The sequence below is a fragment of the Solea solea genome, chromosome 3 (assembly GCF_958295425.1).
Source record: "Solea solea chromosome 3, fSolSol10.1, whole genome shotgun sequence".
NCBI lineage: Eukaryota > Metazoa > Chordata > Actinopteri > Pleuronectiformes > Soleidae > Solea > Solea solea.
Genome location: NC_081136.1, coordinates 14,141,740 through 14,167,073, shown reverse-complemented (window position 1 = coordinate 14,167,073; position 25,334 = coordinate 14,141,740). Strand labels below are relative to the sequence as shown.

Here is a 25,334-nt window from a genome sequence, read left to right as displayed (position 1 = left end):
AGTCTCTTGTGTTTGTTGTTTATTTAAAAGGATCCCCATTATCTGTCTGCAAAGTTAGACAAGCTAGTCTTCCTGGGGTCCACACACACACAAAAAGAAAAATCTAAAATCGAATCTAAAAGCAGTAAACCATTGTTGCCATCATTATAAACATCATCAGAAAATATTCTGAATAAGTTCTTACAGCATTACATTCATTATTACATTCATACAGTAAATACTGTATGTCCATACCCAATCACAAACTTAAATAGTACATTCTCAGATGGTACTTGAAAGATACTTTGCTATTCAGTTTACATATATTCAGTGGACAATTATTCCAATGATTGATGCCACGATAAATAATAGTTCTCTTTAAAGCATTTGATTTTGGGCATTGTAGCATCAACTGGTCGTTAGCAGCTGCCCTTGTCAAATGTGAATGAACCTGATCACATTTGAAAATGTGGTAATATAAGACAACGGGTTGAGAAGAAAAAACAGTATTTCTGAAAAATGTTGTTGTGTTGAAAACCAACCTGTTATCTACTGTTAACCATGAGAGTCGACGATGCATACTGACAGTGTTTGTTCTTATAGAACAGTGTCATACTAACCTGGCAGCGCTGTTCTGGGCAGTTTGTAATTTCTTTAGTTGACCTTTACATGCAGATGACCATACAGGTGCACAATAATCCAGGTGACATAAAATTAAAGATTTAGCCACCTGCCCCACGATGTATGCAGGGACATAAGAAAGACATTTCCTCACCATGGAGATACCACAACTCAAAATGTTGTTGTGTTGAAAACCAACCTGTTATCTACTGTTAACCATGAGAGTCGACGATGCATACTGACAGTGTTTGTTCTTATAGAACAGTGTCATACTAACCTGGCAGCGCTGTTCTGGGCAGTTTGTAATTTCTTTAGTTGACCTTTACATGCAGATGACCATACAGGTGCACAATAATCCAGGTGACATAAAATTAAAGATTTAGCCACCTGCCCCACGATGTATGCAGGGACATAAGAAAGACATTTCCTCACCATGGAGATACCACAACTCATTTTATTCACTATGGCATCAATATGTTCTGCCCATGAGAGCTGACTATCTATTATTGTGCCCAGTAATTTTACCTTATCTACCTGTTCTATAAGTTCCCCAACCATGTTCAGACTCATCCGTGGTGCAGATGACAGTTTATGACTCGATCCCAAGATAATTGATTTGGTTTTCGAGATGTTCAGTACTATTTTGTTTTATCCAATCAAAAACCCTATTCAACTCAGCTGATAAAATTTTGTCCCGTTCACTAACAGTTTCTGCAGCATAATACAATGTGGAATCGTCGGCATACATTTGTACAGTTGCTTTACACAAAACTGATAGTAAATCGTTTGTGAAGATGGCGTATAAGAGTGGTCCCAGGCAGCTCCCTTGCGGGATCCCGCAGTCCAAAGAAAGTGGATCATAAAAAAGGAATCATGACAGTAACATCATATGTTCTGTTATACAGCAGAATCTGCCAGCCAATTCAATCTAGGGCAGATATAAGGCTGTTGTGGCAGGCATAGCCACCATAGCAATTCTAATACTTTTCAAAATACTTGGAATTATTAAGAATTTGTACGGCGTTTGTACTAATACAGCAAAAGTTGTCTTGGGAAATGTTCTTTATAAAATATGTGTAAACACTGATTTTAATAAATACACGTTTGAAAAATATAAAATACTTTGTTTGAAGATATAGTTTTTGGACTATTCAGAATTTGGAATGATTGGACTGGGTGAGCAAGGACCATAATATTTCTAAAATCTGACTATATTGTCTTGCTGTTGTTGATGTTAAGTGAGCCTACAGTAATCATAAAACACATAAAAGCATTGTGTGTCCTTGGGGCTGAGCTGCACAGCATGTACACAGGGGGAGTAGGGGAGTGGCTGGGCTCACATGTAAATTACAAGAAAAAAGATTTAAATAGATTTTGAGTGCTTGCTTTTCTTTTTGAGGAGAATGTGAAAGAGCCCATGAAAAAGTAGAGCAAATTAGGAAATAGCAAACAAATAGGGTTTTCATTCAAATGTGCTGCAATTTTTTAAACACAAATTTCAAACGTTGGAGAAAATGTTAAAAAAAAAAAAAGTCTGGGTATCACAGATGGATAAGCAGGCACCAATAGGTATTGATGCATTACCTTGTTTATAGTAATATTTGCATTTTGCAAGTCATAAATCAGTGAATGTCTCATCATTTTTCTAGTGCAATGAAATGCAGAAGTTGAGGTAACATGATCAGCCAGGTGAATTCTGTACATCATCATCTTTTAAATCTGTTCCCTAAACATTGATTTGTATTTATATTTTATCGATTAGCCCACTTTTTCCACCTTAAACGTACACACGTTTATACAATATTTAATTGACCTAGTGCTTTAAGCTAAGTATAATTCACTTAGCTTCACTAATTATTGCATATTGTAACGTACTGTCACACTGGTAGAAACATACATATGCCTTCGCCATGCCAAGAAACTGACTGATTTGGTTTTCTACATCAGGTGCTACAGCATTTCCATAAAGTCCTGGATCATCTAAAAAGTTCTTAAATTAAACAGCAATAAAACAGAATTACAGCAGTACAGTAGCAATGTGCTTTTGATTCAGCTTGTAGAATCACTGCAATTTAAAGGTTCTTTTCTTGGGGACATTTCAGGCTTGTTCCTGCTTGAAGTAGTGGTACGGGTTACGTGTGAAGACAGTTTTTTTGGCTGGATTTTACTTTTAGCCAAAAGTCCTGACCACTTGATATTGATACTCATCACATTTGTTGAGGTACTGAGTTGGGACTAAGGTGAAGACTTAAAATACTTTAAAGACTTTAAAATAACTAATTATATGGACTTTGCTATGTTATTTAACTGAATACTGTTTTAATCTAATTCTGTTCAGTAGTTTTTGCTGTAGTGTAATCAAAATAATAAAGGATGTGACAATGAAATAAATGTTTTGAGTTACATATGCTGATTTTATATTAAGAGGAATCACATCATTTGTGTATTAAATCTACATTGATAGGGTTCATGTAAAAATAAATGTTTCTGGTAACTTCTGCAAATATAACAAAATCCGGTCCCTATGAACCGCCATGTTGGCAGCCTAAGATGTCACAAAAATGAACAAGACTGGTGCTCGATTCAACCTGTCAGACTTCACTGTGCACTTTAAAACCATAGACATCAAACGATATATCGCAACATTTGACATAATATATCTCATCCTTATAATATAGGGTACAACTTCCTGATTAACTTCCCTTCATCTTAGTCCAGAGAGTCACTGGAGGTTTACAAGAGGAAGGGAAACATATGGATGCAATCTGGCTTTTTGACAAACATTCAACTCTGGAGTCTACTGACTAAACAGAGCGTTGTTGTCACTGGAAGGGTAAGTGTTGTGTTAGCATAACGTTAGCATTCTGGGGAACAACACCTATCCACCATCTTCACTTTTATGATGAAAACAGCCAGCGAAGAGACGAATATTGTTTGATTTGTGTTAGCTAGTATGTACATCTATAGGCGTTACCTTGTTTGTGTGAGATCAGCTACCGGAGCTCCATAGAGTAGAATGTTGTAGTTATTTTAGTTTTATGATGGTGGTGACCTGAAACCCAAAGTTCCATATTGCCTATGCATGCGATATGGACCCACTTAGGTTTGACAATGGTGCCATTACCTCTTTTTTGGTTGTTTTTTAGACAACTTCATTGATCGTAGTCTCTTGGCACCCAGAAGGTGTAAATCGTTGAGGCTAAAATTCTCCCTAAACCAGTTTGAGGAATGCCAAATCTTTTTCCAATATTTTCAGATTTCCATGTGTTACACTTGGATGGAGAGTTTAGAAATCACACTTTCGGAATCTGTACATAACTCAAAAGGCCCCTCAGCCTACTTGTTCCTCAACAGGAAGAAATCTCTGACACACCTGGCTTGACCGGTTTGGGTGAAAGGAAAAATGGGGGACAGTAAGGATACCTGAGTTGACATTTTGTTTTTTTTGTATCTTTATTCTGCAAAGTGTCCTTGGGTGTTCTGAAAGGCAGTTATAAATAAAATGCATTGTTATTATTATTATTATTATTATTATTATTATTATTATAGTAATAATAATATTATTATTAGTTTTATATTAAGCCAATTCGCTAAAGATCTGTCTCGCCCAGACGCGCACGGCTTACAGTCACAAACACGAGACAACACAATTACACTGCCCCTGTCGCCACGTCTGTGGCACCACTAATTTTGCCCATAAAAACAAACTCCAAAAGTCACATTTGGAACTATTTTGGCTTTAAACAAGGCACAGACAGTAAAGCAATAGACGATGGCCGTCCACTGTGCAGGCGCTGCCACCAAGCTATAGGAGCCAAAGGAGGGAACACATCCAACCTCATAAAACACCTGCAGTGTCGTCACACAGATTTATATGTTGAATGCCAGGTTAGTATGCCATTTATTTTCTCATTGACTAATATTAGGCTAGATGCTCTGTGTACATGCTGAGGAATGACGAGTTAAAGGATTTCAATGTATAAAGCACATAGAAAATGCATAAAAATAGAGTTTTCTACGGAGCCCCTAAAGGGACATCGAAAAAAAAAAAAAAAAACTAAACGTTTCTGGTGCGCACGAGATACTTTCTGGTGCGCACGATAAAGTATCTTGTGCGCACGAGAAAGTATTGTATGCGCGCGTGATGTCCGCGAACGCAGTTTTAAGATCATTTGAGGCGTGAAATTAGTCATTTAGAATTCAAAAATGTGGTTTGTGAATTAAGTTACGACGTATTTATAGTTTGGCAGTGACGGTATCGGAGGTGATCGGCCCCGCGTCAGCGGACACTCGCTGCGTACAGTGCGTGGGGCAGAGCAGCATTACCTCAGCCTGTACTGATGAAATGATCCGCTGACATCGCTGTCATTAGATGGTGATCGATAGATTTGTTGTTGACCTGTTATTTTGTTTTTAATGTAAACGTTTCGACCTGACAGTTTGAAAGTTTGTATATTATTAATGTTTTATCTATTTTGACTTTGAATGTCAGCTGAGATTGGCACAACATCCCCCCCCCACACACACACACACACACACACATAATCCTCCTGTGGACATACATATACATACACTGCACTGCTGTAATATATGTATTTTCCACATGGTACTTGTTACGTTTTCTATCTCTTCTGCCATTTTAGGAGGGAAAAGTCAACACCATGTCACAGTCCGTAACAATACATCCATGTCCGTAACTTACATGGCTGAAAAAAAAAAAATCACAACACCTCATTGGCCCAAGAGGCTCAGGTGACCTTCACTGAACATACAACTTCAAAATAAAAGCACAGAATAATAATACATGAGAACACATATTTCTATAAAATATATTAATAAATTAAGTTAAATATTTAAAATGAGAAAATAATATATACGCATTTATTAAGAGTATTTGTTATTATTTATTTATTGTTCATTTATCAACACTCTGTGATGAGGCTTAATCTAATATATCAATATATATGTATATATACATATATATATATATATATAAATAATATATAAATAAATATAGATATATATTATATGTTTTTTGCTTTTTGCTGCAGTATCACGATGATACCCGGAACTGGGATACTTTGTCTGGTATAGTATCGTGGTTACTCATTTTGGTATTGAGACAACTCTACCACTACTACACTACAGCAGCCTCCTCAACAACAACAACAACAACAACAACAACAACAACAACCACAATGGTGCCTACAACTGCAGGCCCAACAACAACCACTGCTGCAACTATAACTACTACAGCATCCCCAACAACCACAACAACAATGGTGCCTACAACTACAACACCAGCCCTAACAACAACCACACTAGCAACAACAACCCCAACAACAACTACTATGCCAGGCAACTACCACACCAGGCACAACAACTACAACTGCAGCCCCTACAACACCAACCACTGTGGCAACTACAACTACTACTGCAGCCACAACAACCACCACCACTGAAGCAACTACCACTACTACAGTTGCCTCAACAACAACAACCACGATGGTGCCTACAACACCAAGACCCTCATCAGATTCTGCATCTTAATTAACATTAAGCATCTTAACTGATACAAACTTTATGATTTGACAACATCAAGGTATATGGCAATCAGCTGATGATGAGGATAGTAAGAAACTACACCTAAAATTACAGACTCACCTTTACCACAGTTATTAGATAAAATCTACTGTACACCACCAACTGCAGGAGGAATGAACTCTGACTGTTTTACAGATGCCTTGTTTTTAAAATATGCTGCTACATAATAATTATTTCATGGAATGTAAACATTTATTTTTGTATTGCTTTTTCACAACAACAACTGGCGTACAAAAAGAAAAACAAATAAATTAAAGACAACGACAAAAATATTAGTGAATAATAATTAAGAAAAAAGTCTGTATCCCTGTATAAGTCAAACATTAGTAGAATAGAAAGGCAACAGTCCAGACAAAGGCTATATGCTCACAGTTCCAGGCCAGGTAACAGATTCACATATTGTATGAGGGCCCCACATTCTGTAAAATGTACTAACAGAGCCACTCAGACTATATCTTATCTTTTTCAGGTTTATATTCAGCATCATGTATCTAATCCATTGGTTATTTGTTGCAGGATTTGAATCCTTCCAATTAAAAAGTATGCAATTGTACATGAGGGCTGAATATTGTAGATATATATATCTTAGAAATTGTGTCAAAAAAAAGAATCCAAGAAAATAGTTTGACATTTTTGTATTGTTTATTGGAATGTTTGCTTAAAGGTTTTATGGGTTGAAACAGAGACAGTGAAAAAGACGTTTCCTTACAATTCATCTTACACTTTACCTTTAAATGTACATCGCAATCTGTATTTCCTCGTCACCTCTTAAGGAGGGCCAAGCCACCACTACAACAGTCTGGTTTATTATAAAAATAATTGTATTTAATAAATGGCGAGTACATGCACGACATGCAGACGTTACGACAGCAGACATCAAGTCTTCTTCTACCTGACGGTGTTTATACAGAACCACTGATTGGTATGGCATAAAAGATCAAAACTGGCAGTTAAAATGGGTTAATATGAATGCACAAAAACTTGCACAAGGATAGTGGTCTTTACATGTTTCAATTTGAAAAGAAATGCTTACATGTTATTGTTGTAGTTTAATTATAAAAGCTGAGGACATTTGTTAATGCACATCTAAAAGTCAACCTGTTTTATCAGTTTATCAGTGAGTTGTGCAATAGTTGTACTATAATTAAAGGTGCCATTGTTGCAGCAGAAAAAGCAGCTGTAACTGGTGTTGTAATGGTTGGTACAACAGGGCTGGTATGTTTCATAATGCCTGTGAATGAGTCATGTAATTAGCTTCTATCTGGATACAGTAATTTAAGAACTCAATAGATGTAAAATGTCAAATGTTTAATAAAATATTAAAAGGGGTCCCCTTTGTTAAGGACATTTTAGCTTGATTCATGTGAACATTTGTACAGTTCTGCTTCGCTTCTGCTTATCTCCCCATCGCTCTCAGCATCTCCTACTGCTAAGCTGGTATAACTTCTTTCACATAAGTGGAATTTTGGCAGCTTTTTGTTCTGTGCAACATGAACAAAAGAAGGGAGTATGGAATGTGATTATGCCAAGATACAACAGACGTGTTGCAACATTTATTTAAAAAAAGAATCCGTCATCAGTGACCAACGTCACTTGCTTTTATTTCATTCCAATATATAAAGACCTGCACAGATTTATCAGACATTCACAGACATTGCACCCTTGAACAAGTGAACTGCACTAAAATCAATACCTACGGAACTATTGAAAAACATCTACACCAGGAAAAAGGGGGAAATAATAACTTTTCTTTTTTTATCAATTCATTTGGGGTAAGTTCTCATTTAAGTCTATTTTTCTGTGGTATCCAATTGTGCTAATGAATCTGATTAATTTCACTAAAATGTGATATATACATTTAATTTCATTATATATCGCATGTCATTGTTCATGTTGTTTTATATTTAAAGTGATTAGAGTGGATTAGGTTTGAAATTATCAATATTAATTGGAGCATGACACAAATGCCTCTTTTTTTACTACTAAAATTTATTTTTAAATTTTAGTATCAAATGAATGAATAAATTCAGACCATAATAGGAGTAATCAATTATTGACTAGTTTTTGTCAAGATCTTTTTTTTCAGGTTATAGGGTCACAATCTTACTCCGGGACATTTAATTTCCGTCAGTGTTTGTGAACAGTTATTTATGACAGTTGTTGTGTTGCATGTGCTGAGTTGAGACTAAAGTAAATTGTTATTTGTTCACTCAAAACCCATCTGGAATGTATGAGAAATTAGGATTTGAAAGTTACATAAATGTTGTGGGAGTTTAATTCAAATACTAATTTATTATTAATTAATTAATTAGTTAATATTATACTATTATAATCAAGATTGCTGTGGTTATTAACTTACCGTAAATACCTGATTTGTATTTGATTTGTATACCTGGTTTATGTATTGCAGTAGGAATGATAGGTATCATGTAGATAGTTTATTTTTAAATAAAATAAATGTAGAATATATTATACACATTTTATTTTACTAGCTGTGCTTTCAGATATAAGGGGTGACAAGTTTATTCTGGTCTTCACATCAATGCCTGCCTAAACTCGACCAGGCATAGAAGGCAATAGAGGACGTTGAACAACTCTATGAAATGATATCATTTTATTCACATCACTGAATACAGTACGTACAGGTTGATAACCAAGAAAGAAACACAATTAATTTGGTAATTCAAATAAATGCATAATCACACCAAAATCTATCATTGTTACTTAAGTTAAGTCATAACTCTAAAGAGTGAAAGTAAAGTTACACAATTTAATAGTACAGTGTTTTGTCTATTAGAATATACCCACCATTGGGGTAAAATATGTATTAATCACTCTAATTTGATCAATTTCATGTTATGTCAAATATTATATCAGAAGGTTAGATATTAGGAATATTAATATAATTTCCCATTATGGTAAATATTGTGAAACAATCCATTTATTCAATTATCTAAACAAGTATATTTGTAAGATATATATATACACACATGTACACATTCCAAAGGTGTCTCAGTTTCCACCCAAGCATTGACCCACACATATCTCTCCAGCTTGACTCTGGCAGACAAAAGGGCCTCACCTGCCCATCAAACCCGAGTTGACACACATACCCATTGATTAGTCTAAATGTACTCAAAAAAAAGGGTCCGTCAACTAATGACTTAATAATGGAATCAGCAAGCCAGGGGTTTGTTCCACAACTTTGAAATGAATCACCTTTGACTGCTCTTCCAAAGGAGTGTCAAAGGTGCGTGACAAAAGAAATGACTGATTATAATCAGACTGTACTGCCAAAAGCCTATAAATAATAATAATAATAATAACAACCTTCATTTATATGGCACTTTGCTGAAAACAAATGTTGCAAATAGCGTATCAGTCCAATCAAGCTCAATCAATTATAAAAACACGTTTTGACAGGACCAGACTAAAAAATGTGTAAAAATGTGGTAAGGACACATTAGTGGTATGTATTGGTATGTCCCTTCTAAACATACAGTCCATCAGAGTGTACAGCAGTTTAATAATATAAGTGCTTATAATGCTGATGCAGGAGAGGTCTCAAGATTTCATGTGAGATTTGTGAGATCTATCTGCTATTATAATCTTAATCTGTTTAGCAGACAGTAATGTTATCCAGACAATAAGGGGCAATAATGGAATGTAATTTTGGTTTAAAATTATATGCTGATACTACTCCTGAAAGGAAATATGGCAAAAAAAAACAAACGTATACAATGAAAAAAAATGATTGTAACTCGAAGCACTGTCATCTGCTTTTTTGTTTCATTTTATAGATTTGTTGAAAAGATGGGTACCATACACCTCATAGTTCTCTTCCTCAGTGCAAGTGGTAAGTTTGATGAGGCGACATTTCATGCATTTATACTGTCTTGAAACAAATGGAAGCAAACACCTAGGAGATTAGAGAACTTGATTAAATCCAATACTGCTTTCATTTAAGTCAATTCAAATGAAACAGGATATATTACAAATTATTACAAACAAAAATGCAGATGGGATTATGAATGTACTTTCAAAAAATATGTAATTTGACATTTCAGCAGCAACAACTACAGCAACAGCCACAACAACTACAACAGCAGCAGTCACAACAACTACAACACCAGCCACAACAACTACAGCACCAGTCACAACAACTACAACACCAGCCACAACAACTACAACAGCAGTCACAACAACTACAACACCAGTCACAACAACTACAACACCAGCAACAACAACTGCAACACCAGCAACAACAACTACAACACCAGTCACAACAACTACAACACCAGCAACAACAACTACAACAGCAGCCACCACAACTACGACACCAGTCACAACAACTACAACACCAGCAACAACTACAACCCCTGCAGCAGCAACAACAACTACGACACCAGTCACAACAACTACAACACCAGCAACAACTACAACCCCTGCAGCAGCAGCAACAACTACAACAGCAGCCACAACAACTACAACAGCAGCCACCACAACTACAACACCAGCAACAACTACAACACCAGCCACAACAATTACAACACCAGCAACAACTACCACAGCAGCCACCACAACTACGACACCAGTCATGACAACTACAACTCCATCCACAACAACTACAACAGCCACCACAACTACAACACCAGCAACAACAACTACAACACCAGTCACAACAACTACAACACCAGCAACAACTACAACAGCAGCCACAACAACTACGACACCAGTCACAACAACTACAACACCGGCCACAACAACTACAACACCAGTCACAACAACTACAACACCAGCAACAACAACTACAACAGCAGCCACCACAACTACGACACCAGTCACAACAACTACAACACCAGCAACAACTACAACCCCTGTAGCAGGAACAACAACTACAACACCAGCCACAACAACTACAACAGCAGCAGTCACAACAACTACAACACCAGCAACAACTTCAACAACAGCCACCACAACTACGACAGCAGTCACAACAACTACAACTCCAGCAACAACTACAACACCAGCCACAACAACTACAACACCAGTGACAACAACTACAACACCAGTGACAACAACTACAACACCAGCAACAACAACTACAACAGAAGCCACCACAACTACGACACCAGTCGCAACAACTACAACACCAGCAACAACTACAACCCCTGTAGCAGGAACGACAACTACAACACCAGCCACAACAACTACAACAGCAGCAGTCACAACAACTACAACTCCAGCAACAACTACAACCCCTGCAGCAACAACAGCAGCCACAACAACTACAACAGCCACCACAACTACAACACCAGCCACAACAACTACAACACAAGCCACAACAACTACAGCACCAGTCACAACAACTACAACACCAGCCACAACTACAACAGCAGTCACAACAACTACAACACCAGTCACAACAACTACAACACCAGCAACAACAACTGCAACACCAGCAACAACAACTGCAACAGCAGCCACCACAACTACGACACCAGTCACAACAACTACAACACCAGCAACAACTACAACCCCTGCAGCAGCAACAACAACTACGACACCAGTCACAACAACTACAACACCAGCAACAACTACAACCCCTGCAGCAGCAGCAACAACTACAACAGCAGCCACAACAACTACAACAGCAGCCACCACAACTACAACACCAGCAACAACTACAACACCAGCAACAACTACCACAGCAGCCACCACAACTACGACACCAGTCATGACAACTACAACTCCATCCACAACAACTACAACAGCCACCACAACTACAACACCAGCAACAACAACTACAACACCAGCCACAACAACTACAACTCCAGCAACAACTACAACAGAAGCCACAACAACTACAACAGCCACCACAACTACAACACCAGCCACAACAACACCAGCAACAACTACAACAGCAGCAACAACAACTACGACACCAGTCACAACAACTACAACCCCTGCAGCCACCACAACTACAACACCAGCAACAACTACAACACCAGCCACAACAACTACAACACCAGCAACAACAACTGCAACAGCTGCCACCACAACTACGACACCAATCACAACGACAACAGCCACCATAACTACAACACCAGCAACAACAACTACAACACCAGCCACATCAACAACAACACCAGCAACAACAACTACAACAGCTGCCACAACAACTACAACAGCCACCACAACTACAACACCAGCAACAACAACTACAACACCAGCCACATCAACAACACCAGCAACAACTACAACAGCAGCCACCACAACTACGACACCAGTCACAACAACTACAACACCAGCAACAACTACAACCCCTGCAGCAGCAACAACAACTACGACACCAGTCACAACAACTACAACACCAGCAACAACTACAACCCCCGCAGCAGCAGCAACAACTACAACAGCAGCCACAACAACTACAACAGCAGCCACCACAACTACAACACCAGCAACAACTACAACACCAGCCACAACAATTACAACACCAGCAACAACTACCACAGCAGCCACCACAACTACAACACCAGTCATGACAACTACAACTCCATCCACAACAACTACAACAGCCACCACAACTACAACACCAGCAACAACAACTACAACACCAGCCACAACTGCTACAACAGAAGCCACAACAACTACAACAGCCACCACAACTACAACACCAGCCACAACAACACCAGCAACAACAACTACAACAGCAGCAACAACAACTACGACACCAGTCACAACAACTACAACCCCTGCAGCCACCACAACTACAACACCAGCAACAACTACAACACCAGCCACAACAACTACAACACCAGCAACAACAACTGCAACAGCTACCACCACAACTACGACACCAATCACAACAACGACAACAGCCACCATAACTACAACACCAGCAACAACAACTACAACACCAGCCACATCAACAACAACACCAGCAACAACAACTACAACAGCTGCCACAACAACTACAACAGCCACCACAACTACAACACCAGCAACAACAACTACAACACCAGCCACATCAACAACAACACCAGCAACAACTACAACAGCAGCCACCACAACTACAACACAAGTCACAACTACCACCCCTGCAGCCACAACAACTACAACAGCCACCACAACTACAACACCAGCAACAACAACAACTACAACACCAGCCACAACAACTACAACACCAGCAACAACAACTACAACACCAGCCACCACAACTACGACACCAGTCACAACAACTACAACTCCAGCTACAACAACTACAACAGCCACCACAACTACAACACCAGCCACAACAACTACAACACCAGTCACAACAACTACAACTCCATCCACCACAACTACAACAGCCACCACAACTACAACAACAACTACAACTCCAGCAACAACAACTACAACAGCCACCACAACTACAACACCGGCAACAATTACAACACCAGCCACGACAACTACAACACCAGCAACAACAACTACAACAGCAGCCACCACAACTACGACACCATTCACAACAACTACAACTCCATCCACAACAACTACAACAGCCACCACAACTACAACACCAGCAACAACAACTACAACACCAGCCACAACAACTACAACACCAGCAATAACAACTACAACACCAGCAACAACAACTACAACACCAGCCACTACAACTACAACACCAGTCACAACAACTACAACTCCAGCAATAACTACAACAGAAGCCACAACAACTACAACAGCCACCACAACTACAACACCAGCCACAACAACAACACCAGCAACAACAACTACAACAGCAGCCACTACAACTACAACACCAGCAACAACAACTACAACACCAGCCACAACAGCTACAACACCAACAACAACTACAACAGCAGCCACCACAACTACGACACCAGTCACAACAACTACAACCCCTGCAGCCACAACAACTACAACACCAGCCACAACAGCTACAACACCAACAACAACTACAACAGCAGCCACCACAACTACGACACCAGTCACAACAACTACAACCCCTGCAGCCACAACAACTACAACACCAGCAACAACAACTACAACACCAGCCACCACAACTACGACACCAGTCACGACAACTACAACCCCTGCAGCCACAACAACTACAACAGCCACCACAACTACAACACCAGCAACAACAACTACAACACCAGCCACAACAACTACAACAGCAGCCACCACAACTACGACACCAGTCACAACAACTACAACCCCTGCAGCCACAACTACAACAGCCACCACATCTACAACACCAGCAACGACACCAGCCACAACAACTACAACACCAGCAACAACAACTACACCAGCCACCACAACTACGACACCAGTCACAACAACTACAACTCCAGCAACTACAACAGCCACCACAACTACGACACCAGCAACAACAACTACAACACCAGCGACAACAACTACAACACCAGCAACAACAACTACAACAGCAGCCACCACAACTACGACACCAGTCACAACAACTACAACCCCTTCAGCCACAACAACTACAACACCAGCAACAACAACTACAACACCAGCCACAACAACTACAACACCAGCCACCACAACTACAACCCCTGCAGCCACCACAACTACAACACCAGCAACAACAACTTCAACACCGGCAACAACAACTACAACACCAGCAACGACAACTACAACAGCAGCCACCACAACTACGACACCAGTCACGACAACTACAACCCCTGCAGCCACAACAACTACAACATCCACCACAACTACAACACCAGCAACAACAACTACAACACCAGCCACCACAACTATGACACCAGCCACCACAACTACAACACCAGCAACAACAACTACAACACCAGCAACAACAACTACAACACCAGCAACGACAACTACAACACCAGCAACAACAACTACAACAGCCACCACAACTACAACACCAGCCACAACAACACCAGCAACAACTACAACAGCAGCAACAACAACTACGACACCAGTCACAACAACTACAACCCCTGCAGCCACCACAACTACAACACCAGCAACAACTACAACACCAGCCACAACAACTACAACACCAGCAACAACAACTGCAACAGCTGCCACCACAACTACGACACCAATCACAACGACAACAGCCACCATAACTACAACACCAGCAACAACAACTACAACACCAGCCACATCAACAACAACACCAGCAACAACAACTACAACAGCTGCCACAACAACTACAACAGCCACCACAACTACAACACCAGCAACAACAACTACAACACCAGCCACATCAACAACACCAGCAACAACTACAACAGCAGCCACCACAACTACGACACCAGTCACAACAACTACAACACCAGCAACAACTACAACCCCTGCAGCAGCAACAACAACTACGACACCAGTCACAACAACTACAACACCAGCAACAACTACAACCCCTGCAGCAGCAGCAACAACTACAACAGCAGCCACAACAACTACAACAGCAGCCACCACAACTACAACACCAGCAACAACTACAACACCAGCCACAACAATTACAACACCAGCAACAACTACCACAGCAGCCACCACAACTACAACACCAGTCATGACAACTACAACTCCATCCACAACAACTACAACAGCCACCACAACTACAACACCAGCAACAACAACTACAACACCAGCCACAACTGCTACAACAGAAGCCACAACAACTACAACAGCCACCACAACTACAACACCAGCCACAACAACACCAGCAACAACAACTACAACAGCAGCAACAACAACTACGACACCAGTCACAACAACTACAACCCCTGCAGCCACCACAACTACAACACCAGCAACAACTACAACACCAGCCACAACAACTACAACACCAGCAACAACAACTGCAACAGCTACCACCACAACTACGACACCAATCACAACAACGACAACAGCCACCATAACTACAACACCAGCAACAACAACTACAACACCAGCCACATCAACAACAACACCAGCAACAACAACTACAACAGCTGCCACAACAACTACAACAGCCACCACAACTACAACACCAGCAACAACAACTACAACACCAGCCACATCAACAACAACACCAGCAACAACTACAACAGCAGCCACCACAACTACAACACAAGTCACAACTACCACCCCTGCAGCCACAACAACTACAACAGCCACCACAACTACAACACCAGCAACAACAACAACTACAACACCAGCCACAACAACTACAACACCAGCAACAACAACTACAACACCAGCCACCACAACTACGACACCAGTCACAACAACTACAACTCCAGCTACAACAACTACAACAGCCACCACAACTACAACACCAGCCACAACAACTACAACACCAGTCACAACAACTACAACTCCATCCACCACAACTACAACAGCCACCACAACTACAACAACAACTACAACTCCAGCAACAACAACTACAACAGCCACCACAACTACAACACCGGCAACAATTACAACACCAGCCACGACAACTACAACACCAGCAACAACAACTACAACAGCAGCCACCACAACTACGACACCATTCACAACAACTACAACTCCATCCACAACAACTACAACAGCCACCACAACTACAACACCAGCAACAACAACTACAACACCAGCCACAACAACTACAACACCAGCAATAACAACTACAACACCAGCAACAACAACTACAACACCAGCCACTACAACTACAACACCAGTCACAACAACTACAACTCCAGCAATAACTACAACAGAAGCCACAACAACTACAACAGCCACCACAACTACAACACCAGCCACAACAACAACACCAGCAACAACAACTACAACAGCAGCCACTACAACTACAACACCAGCAACAACAACTACAACACCAGCCACAACAGCTACAACACCAACAACAACTACAACAGCAGCCACCACAACTACGACACCAGTCACAACAACTACAACCCCTGCAGCCACAACAACTACAACACCAGCCACAACAGCTACAACACCAACAACAACTACAACAGCAGCCACCACAACTACGACACCAGTCACGACAACTACAACCCCTGCAGCCACAACAACTACAACAGCCACCACAACTACAACACCAGCAACAACAACTACAACACCAGCCACAACAACTACAACAGCAGCCACCACAACTACGACACCAGTCACAACAACTACAACCCCTGCAGCCACAACTACAACAGCCACCACATCTACAACACCAGCAACGACACCAGCCACAACAACTACAACACCAGCAACAACAACTACACCAGCCACCACAACTACGACACCAGTCACAACAACTACAACTCCAGCAACTACAACAGCCACCACAACTACGACACCAGCAACAACAACTACAACACCAGCGACAACAACTACAACACCAGCAACAACAACTACAACAGCAGCCACCACAACTACGACACCAGTCACAACAACTACAACCCCTTCAGCCACAACAACTACAACACCAGCAACAACAACTACAACACCAGCCACAACAACTACAACACCAGCCACCACAACTACAACCCCTGCAGCCACCACAACTACAACACCAGCAACAACAACTTCAACACCGGCAACAACAACTACAACACCAGCAACGACAACTACAACAGCAGCCACCACAACTACGACACCAGTCACGACAACTACAACCCCTGCAGCCACAACAACTACAACATCCACCACAACTACAACACCAGCAACAACAACTACAACACCAGCCACCACAACTATGACACCAGCCACCACAACTACAACACCAGCAACAACAACTACAACACCAGCAACAACAACTACAACACCAGCAACGACAACTACAACACCAGCAACAACAACTACAACCCCAGCAACGACAACTACAACCCTTGCAGCCACAACAACTACAACAGCCACCACAACTACAACACCAGCAACAACAACTACAACAGCAGCCACCACAACTACGACACCAGTCATGCCAACTACAAACCCTGCAGCCACAACAACTACAACAGCCACCACGACTACAACACCAGCAACAACAACTACAACACCAGCCACCACAACTACAACACCAGTCACAACAACTACAACCCCTGCAGCCACAACAACAACAACACCAGCAACAACAACTACAACACCAGCCACCACAACTACGACACCAGCCACCACAACTACAACACCAGCAACAACAACTACAACACCAGCAACAACAACTACAACACCAGCAACGACAACTACAACAGCAGCCACCACAACTACGACACCAGTCACGACAACTACAACCCCTGCAGCCACAACAACTTCAACAGCAGCCACCACAACTACGACACCAGTAACGACAACTACAACCCCTGCAGCCACAACAACTACAACAGCCACCACAACTACAACACCAGCAACAACAACTACAACACCGGCAACAACAACTACAACACCAGCAACAACAACTACAACAGCAGCCACCACAACTACGACACCAGTCACGACAACTACAACCCCTGCAGCCACAACAACGACAACAGCCACAACAACTACAACAGGCACCACAACTTCAACACCAGCAACAACAACTACAACACCAGCCACCACAACTACGACACCAGTCACAACAACTACAACACCAGCCACCACAACTACGACACCAGTCACAACAACTACAACCCTTGCAGCCACAACAACAACAACAGCCACCACAACTACAACACCAGCAACAACAACTACAATACCGGCAACAACAACTACAACACCAGCAACGACAACTACAACAGCAACAACCACAACTACGACACCAGTCACGACAACTACAACCCTTGCAGCCACAACAACGACAACAGCCACCACAACTACAACACCAGCAACAACAACTACAACACCAGCCACCACAACTACGACACCAGCCACCACAACTACAACACCAGCAACAACAACTACAACACCAGCAACAACAACTACAACACCAGCAACGACAACTACAACCCTTGCAGCCACAACAACTACAACAGTCACAACTACAACTCCAGCAACAACTACAACAGCCACCACAACTACAGCACCAGCAACAACAACTACAACACCAGCCACAACAACTACAACACCAGCAACAACTACAACAGCAGCCACCACAACTACGACACCAGTCACAACAACTACCACCCCTGCAGCCACAACAACTACAACAGCCACCACAACTTCAACACCAGCAACAACAACTACAACACCAGCCACCACAACTACGACACCAGTCACAACTACAACACCAGTCACAACAACTACAACACCAGCCACAACAACTACAACAGCAGCCACCACAACTACGACACCAGTATCGACAACTACAACCCCTGCAGCCACAACAACTACAACAGCAACAACAATTACAACACCAGCAACGACAACTACAACAGCAGCCACCACAACTACGACACCAGTCACGACAACTACAACCCCTGCAGCCACAACAACTACAACAGCCACAACAACTACAACACCAGCAACAACAACTACAACACCAGCCACCACAACTACAACACCAGTCACAACAACTACAACCCCTGCAGCCACAACGACAACAGCCACCACAACTACAACACCAGCAACAACAACTACAACACCAGCCACAACAACTACAACAGCAGCCACCACAACTACGACACCAGTCACAACTACAACAGCTGCCACCACAACTACGACACCACCAACAACAACTACAACACCAACCACAACTACAACACCAGCAACAACTACAACACCAGCCACATCAACTACAACACCAGCAACAACTACAACAGCTGCCACCACAACTACGACACCAATCACAACTACAACTCCAGCAACAACTACAACAGCCACCACAACTACAGCACCAGCAACAACAACTACAACACCAGCCACAACAACTACAACACCAGCAACAACTACAACAGCAGCCACCACAACTACGACACCAGTCACAACAACTACCACCCCTGCAGCCACAACAACTACAACAGCCACCACAACTACAACACCAGCAACAACAACTACAACACCAGTCACAACTACAACACCAGTCACAACAACTACAACACCAGCCACCACAACTACGACACCAGTCACAACTACAACACCAGTCACAACAACTACAACACCAGCCACAACAACTACAACAGCAGCCACCACAACTACGACACCAGTATCGACAACTACAACCCCTGCAGCCACAACAACTACAACAGCAATAACAATTACAACACCAGCAACGACAACTACAACAGCAGCCACCACAACTACGACACCAGTCACGACAACTACAACCCCTGCAGCCACAACAACTACAACAGCCACAACAACTACAACACCAGCAACAACAACTACAACACCAGCCACCACAACTACAACACCAGTCACAACAACTACAACCCCTGCAGCCACAACGACAACAGCCACCACAACTACAACACCAGCAACAACAACTACAACACCAGCCACAACAACTACAACAGCAGCCACCACAACTACGACACCAGTCACAACAACTACAACCCCTGCAGCCACAACAACTACAACAGCCACCACAACTACAACACCAGCAACAACAACTACAATACCAACCACAACAACTACAACACCAGCCACATCAACTACAACACCAGCAACAACTACAACAGCTGCCACCACAACTACAACACCACCAACAACAACTACAACACCAACCACAACAACAACACCAGCAACAACTACAACACCAGCCACATCAACTACAACACCAGCAACAACTACAACAGCTGCCACCACAACTACGACACCAATCACAACTACAACTCCAGCAACAACTACAACAGCCACCACAACTACAGCACCAGCAACAACAACTACAACACCAGCCACAACAACTACAACACCAGCAACAACTACAACAGCAGCCACCACAACTACGACACCAGTCACAACAACTACCACCCCTGCAGCCACAACAACTACAACAGCCACCACAACTTCAACACCAGCAACAACAACTACAACACCAGCCACCACAACTACGACACCAGTCACAACTACAACACCAGTCACAACAACTACAACACCAGCCACAACAACTACAACAGCAGCCACCACAACTACGACACCAGTATCGACAACTACAACCCCTGCAGCCACAACAACTACAACAGCAACAACAATTACAACACCAGCAACGACAACTACAACAGCAGCCACCACAACTACGACACCAGTCACGACAACTACAACCCCTGCAGCCACAACAACTACAACAGCCACAACAACTACAACACCAGCAACAACAACTACAACACCAGCCACCACAACTACAACACCAGTCACAACAACTACAACCCCTGCAGCCACAACGACAACAGCCACCACAACTACAACACCAGCAACAACAACTACAACACCAGCCACAACAACTACAACAGCAGCCACCACAACTACGACACCAGTCACAACTACAACAGCTGCCACCACAACTACGACACCACCAACAACAACTACAACACCAACCACAACAACTACAACACCAGCAACAACTACAACACCAGCCACATCAACTACAACACCAGCAACAACTACAACAGCTGCCACCACAACTACGACACCAATCACAACTACAACTCCAGCAACAACTACAACAGCCACCACAACTACAGCACCAGCAACAACAACTACAACACCAGCCACAACAACTACAACACCAGCAACAACTACAACAGCAGCCACCACAACTACGACACCAGTCACAACAACTACCACCCCTGCAGCCACAACAACTACAACAGCCACCACAACTTCAACACCAGCAACAACAACTACAACACCAGCCACCACAACTACGACACCAGTCACAACAACTACAACACCAGCAACAACTACAACAGCAGCCACCACAACTACGACACCAGTCACAACAACTACCACCCCTGCAGCCACAACAACTACAACACCAGCCACAAGAACTGCAACACCAGCAACAACTACAACACCAGCCACCACAACTACGACACCAGCAACAACAACTACAACACCAGCCACAACAACTACAACACCAGCAACAACTACAACACCTTCAGCCACAACTACGACACCAGTCACAACAACTACAACTCCAGCAACAACAACTACAACAGCCACCACAACTACAACACCAGCAACAACAACTACAACACCAGCCACAACAACTACAACACCAGCAACAACAACACCAGTCATGACAACTACAACCCCACCAGCCACAACAACTACAACACCAGCCACCACAACTACGACACCAGTCACAACTACAACTCCAGCAACAACAACTACAACACCAGCCACAACAACTACAACACCAGCAACAACTACAACACCTTCAGCCACAACTACGACACCAGTCACAACAACTACAACTCCAGCAACAACAACTACAACAGCCACCACAACTACAACACCAGCAACAACAACTACAACACCAGCCACAACAACAACAACATCAGTCACAACAACTACAACCCCACCAGCCACAACAACTACAACACCAGCAACAACTACAACACCAGCCACCACAACTACAACACCAGTCACAACAACTACAACTCCAGCAACAACAACTACAACAGCCACCACAACTACGACACCAGTCACGACAACTACAACCCCTTCAGCCACAACAACTACAACAGCCACCACAACTACAACACCAGCAACAACAACTACAACACCAGCCACAACAACTACAACATCAGCAACAACTACAACACCAGCCACCACAACTACGACACCAGCAACAACAACTACAACTCCAGCAACAACAACTACAACACCAGCAACAACAACTACAACACCAGCCACAACAACTACAACACCAGCAACAACAACTACAACAGCAGCCACCACAACTACGACACCAGTCACAACAACTACAAGCCCTTCAGCCACAACAACTACAACACCAGCCACAACAACTACAACACCAGCAACAACAACAACACCAGTCACGACAACTACAACCCCTGCAGCCACAACAACTACAACACCAGCAACAACAACAACTACAACACCAGCCACAACAACTACAACACCAGCCACCACAACTACGACACCAGTCACAACAACTACAACCCCTGCAGCCACAATTACAACAGCCATCACAACTACAACACCAGCAACAACAACTACAACACCAGCCACAACAACTACAACACCAGCAACAACAACTACACCAGCCTCCACAACTACAACACCAGTCACAACTACAACTCCAGCAACAACTACAACAGCCACCACAACTACAACAACAACTACAACACTAGCCACAACAACTACAACACCAGCAACAACAACTACAACACCAGCAACTACAACTACAACACCAGCCACCACAACTACGACACCAGTCACAACAACTGCAACCCCTGCAGCCACAACAACTACAACAGCCACCACAACTACAACACCAGCAACAACAACTACAACACCAGCAACAACAACTACAACAGCAGCCACCACAACTACGACACCAGTCACGACAACTACAACCCCTGCAGCCACAACAACTACAACAACCACCACAACTACAACAGAAGCAGCAACAACTACGACACCAGCAACAACTACAACACCAGCAACAACTACAACACCAGCCACCACAACTACGACACCATTCACAACAACTACAACACCAGCCACATCAACTATAACCCCTGCAACAACAACTACAACAGCAGCCACAACTACAACCCCAGCCACCACAACTATGACACCAATCCCAACAACTACAACTCCAACAACAACTACAACACCAGCACCAACAACTACAACAGCAGCCACAACAACTACATTGGCCACCACATCTACGACACCAGTCCAAACAACTACTACAACACCAGCAATAACAACTACTACAACACCAGCAATAACTACCACAGCAGCAATAACAGCTACAACACCAGGCACAACAACTACAACCCCAGTAACAACACAAGGCACAACAACTACAACACCAGGCACAACTACTACAACACCAGTAACAACAACTAGAACCACAGCTGCAGCAACAACAACACCAGCCCCAACAGCACCGGCAACAGCCTCAACAACTCTTACAGCAACAACTTCAACCCAAGCCCCAACCACACCAACTACTATTGTGACCACAGCCGTAGTGCCAATAACGGAGACCACTGCAGAAAGTGCAACTACAACTGCCACCCCCACACTGTCAACCACTGCTGGGACAACAGCCCCAACTTCAGCCCTTACTAGTGAGGCAATAACCCCAGCCCCTGAATATGTTATTTCTGCAGACCTCAAAGACGTTGCATATACAGATGCTTACAATGACACAAGTAGCACTGAATTCCAAGAACTTGCAGGAAAGCTTATAGGGCCAGTAAGTAAAACTTCATATTGTGTACATAGTTTGGCACCTTTGGAAAAGGAGAAGTAATAAGCTGGAAATGTTCTTTAAAATTAATTGTTTAAATGTTGCTCTCTTTTTTTAAAGTGTAATGCTGAATACAAGAAGAAATATCCTTCAAAGTTTAGCAAATGCCGTGTGAAAAGTTTCAGGTAAAGATATTCTTCAGTTTTTCACAAATTTTGCTTTTGTAACACAAATACTCACTTGCATTGTTAACAGTGTTGTGGGTTTATTACATGTTTGGATTAAGTTACAATCATCTGTTAAAATTGTTTGATGAATGTCTCATTTCTTTTTGTGACACAGACCTATTGCTGTTCGAGAAACTGGAGTTCAGGCAGAAATGGGGATTGTATTCAACTCAAATGTCTCTACGTCAGAGCTTCCAGAGAACTCTGCCATTGCTCAGACTTTTGTAGATGCTGCCAACAATGCCAATTCTACATTGAGCACGTTAGTGGCGCCAAACTCAGTTACAATAACAGGTTCGTCAACACATTACAGTGGTACCTAATTTACATCCAACAAAAAGTAGCAACCATGTGAACAACAGTATTTGTCGGGTTTTGGCTAAATGAAGAATACAATTTGAACGCTTCATTACGTTATTTATTTTTTTATGTGTTACAGTGGGTCCAGTTCCTACAACCACAACTGCTCCAGCTACGACAACCCTTGCACTGACAGCAGTAACACCTGCAATTACAACTACTACTACTACTACTACAACTGCTGCAGCTACAATAACTAA

The 25,334-nt window shown here is 42.4% G+C and overlaps 1 protein-coding gene across 1 annotated transcript in view; it reads left to right on the top strand.

Moving 5' to 3' along the window:
* LOC131455962 (bromodomain-containing protein DDB_G0280777-like) overlaps positions 1-25,334 on the top strand; it is a gene marked incomplete at its 5' end in the record, with an annotated part of 64,303 nt that extends 38,969 nt beyond the window's left edge. The window contains 3 exon segments of the mRNA XM_058623859.1: positions 5,695-5,974; positions 24,202-24,425; positions 25,214-25,334. Of these exon segments, the coding sequence (XP_058479842.1) occupies positions 5,695-5,974; positions 24,202-24,425; positions 25,214-25,334 (625 nt within the window).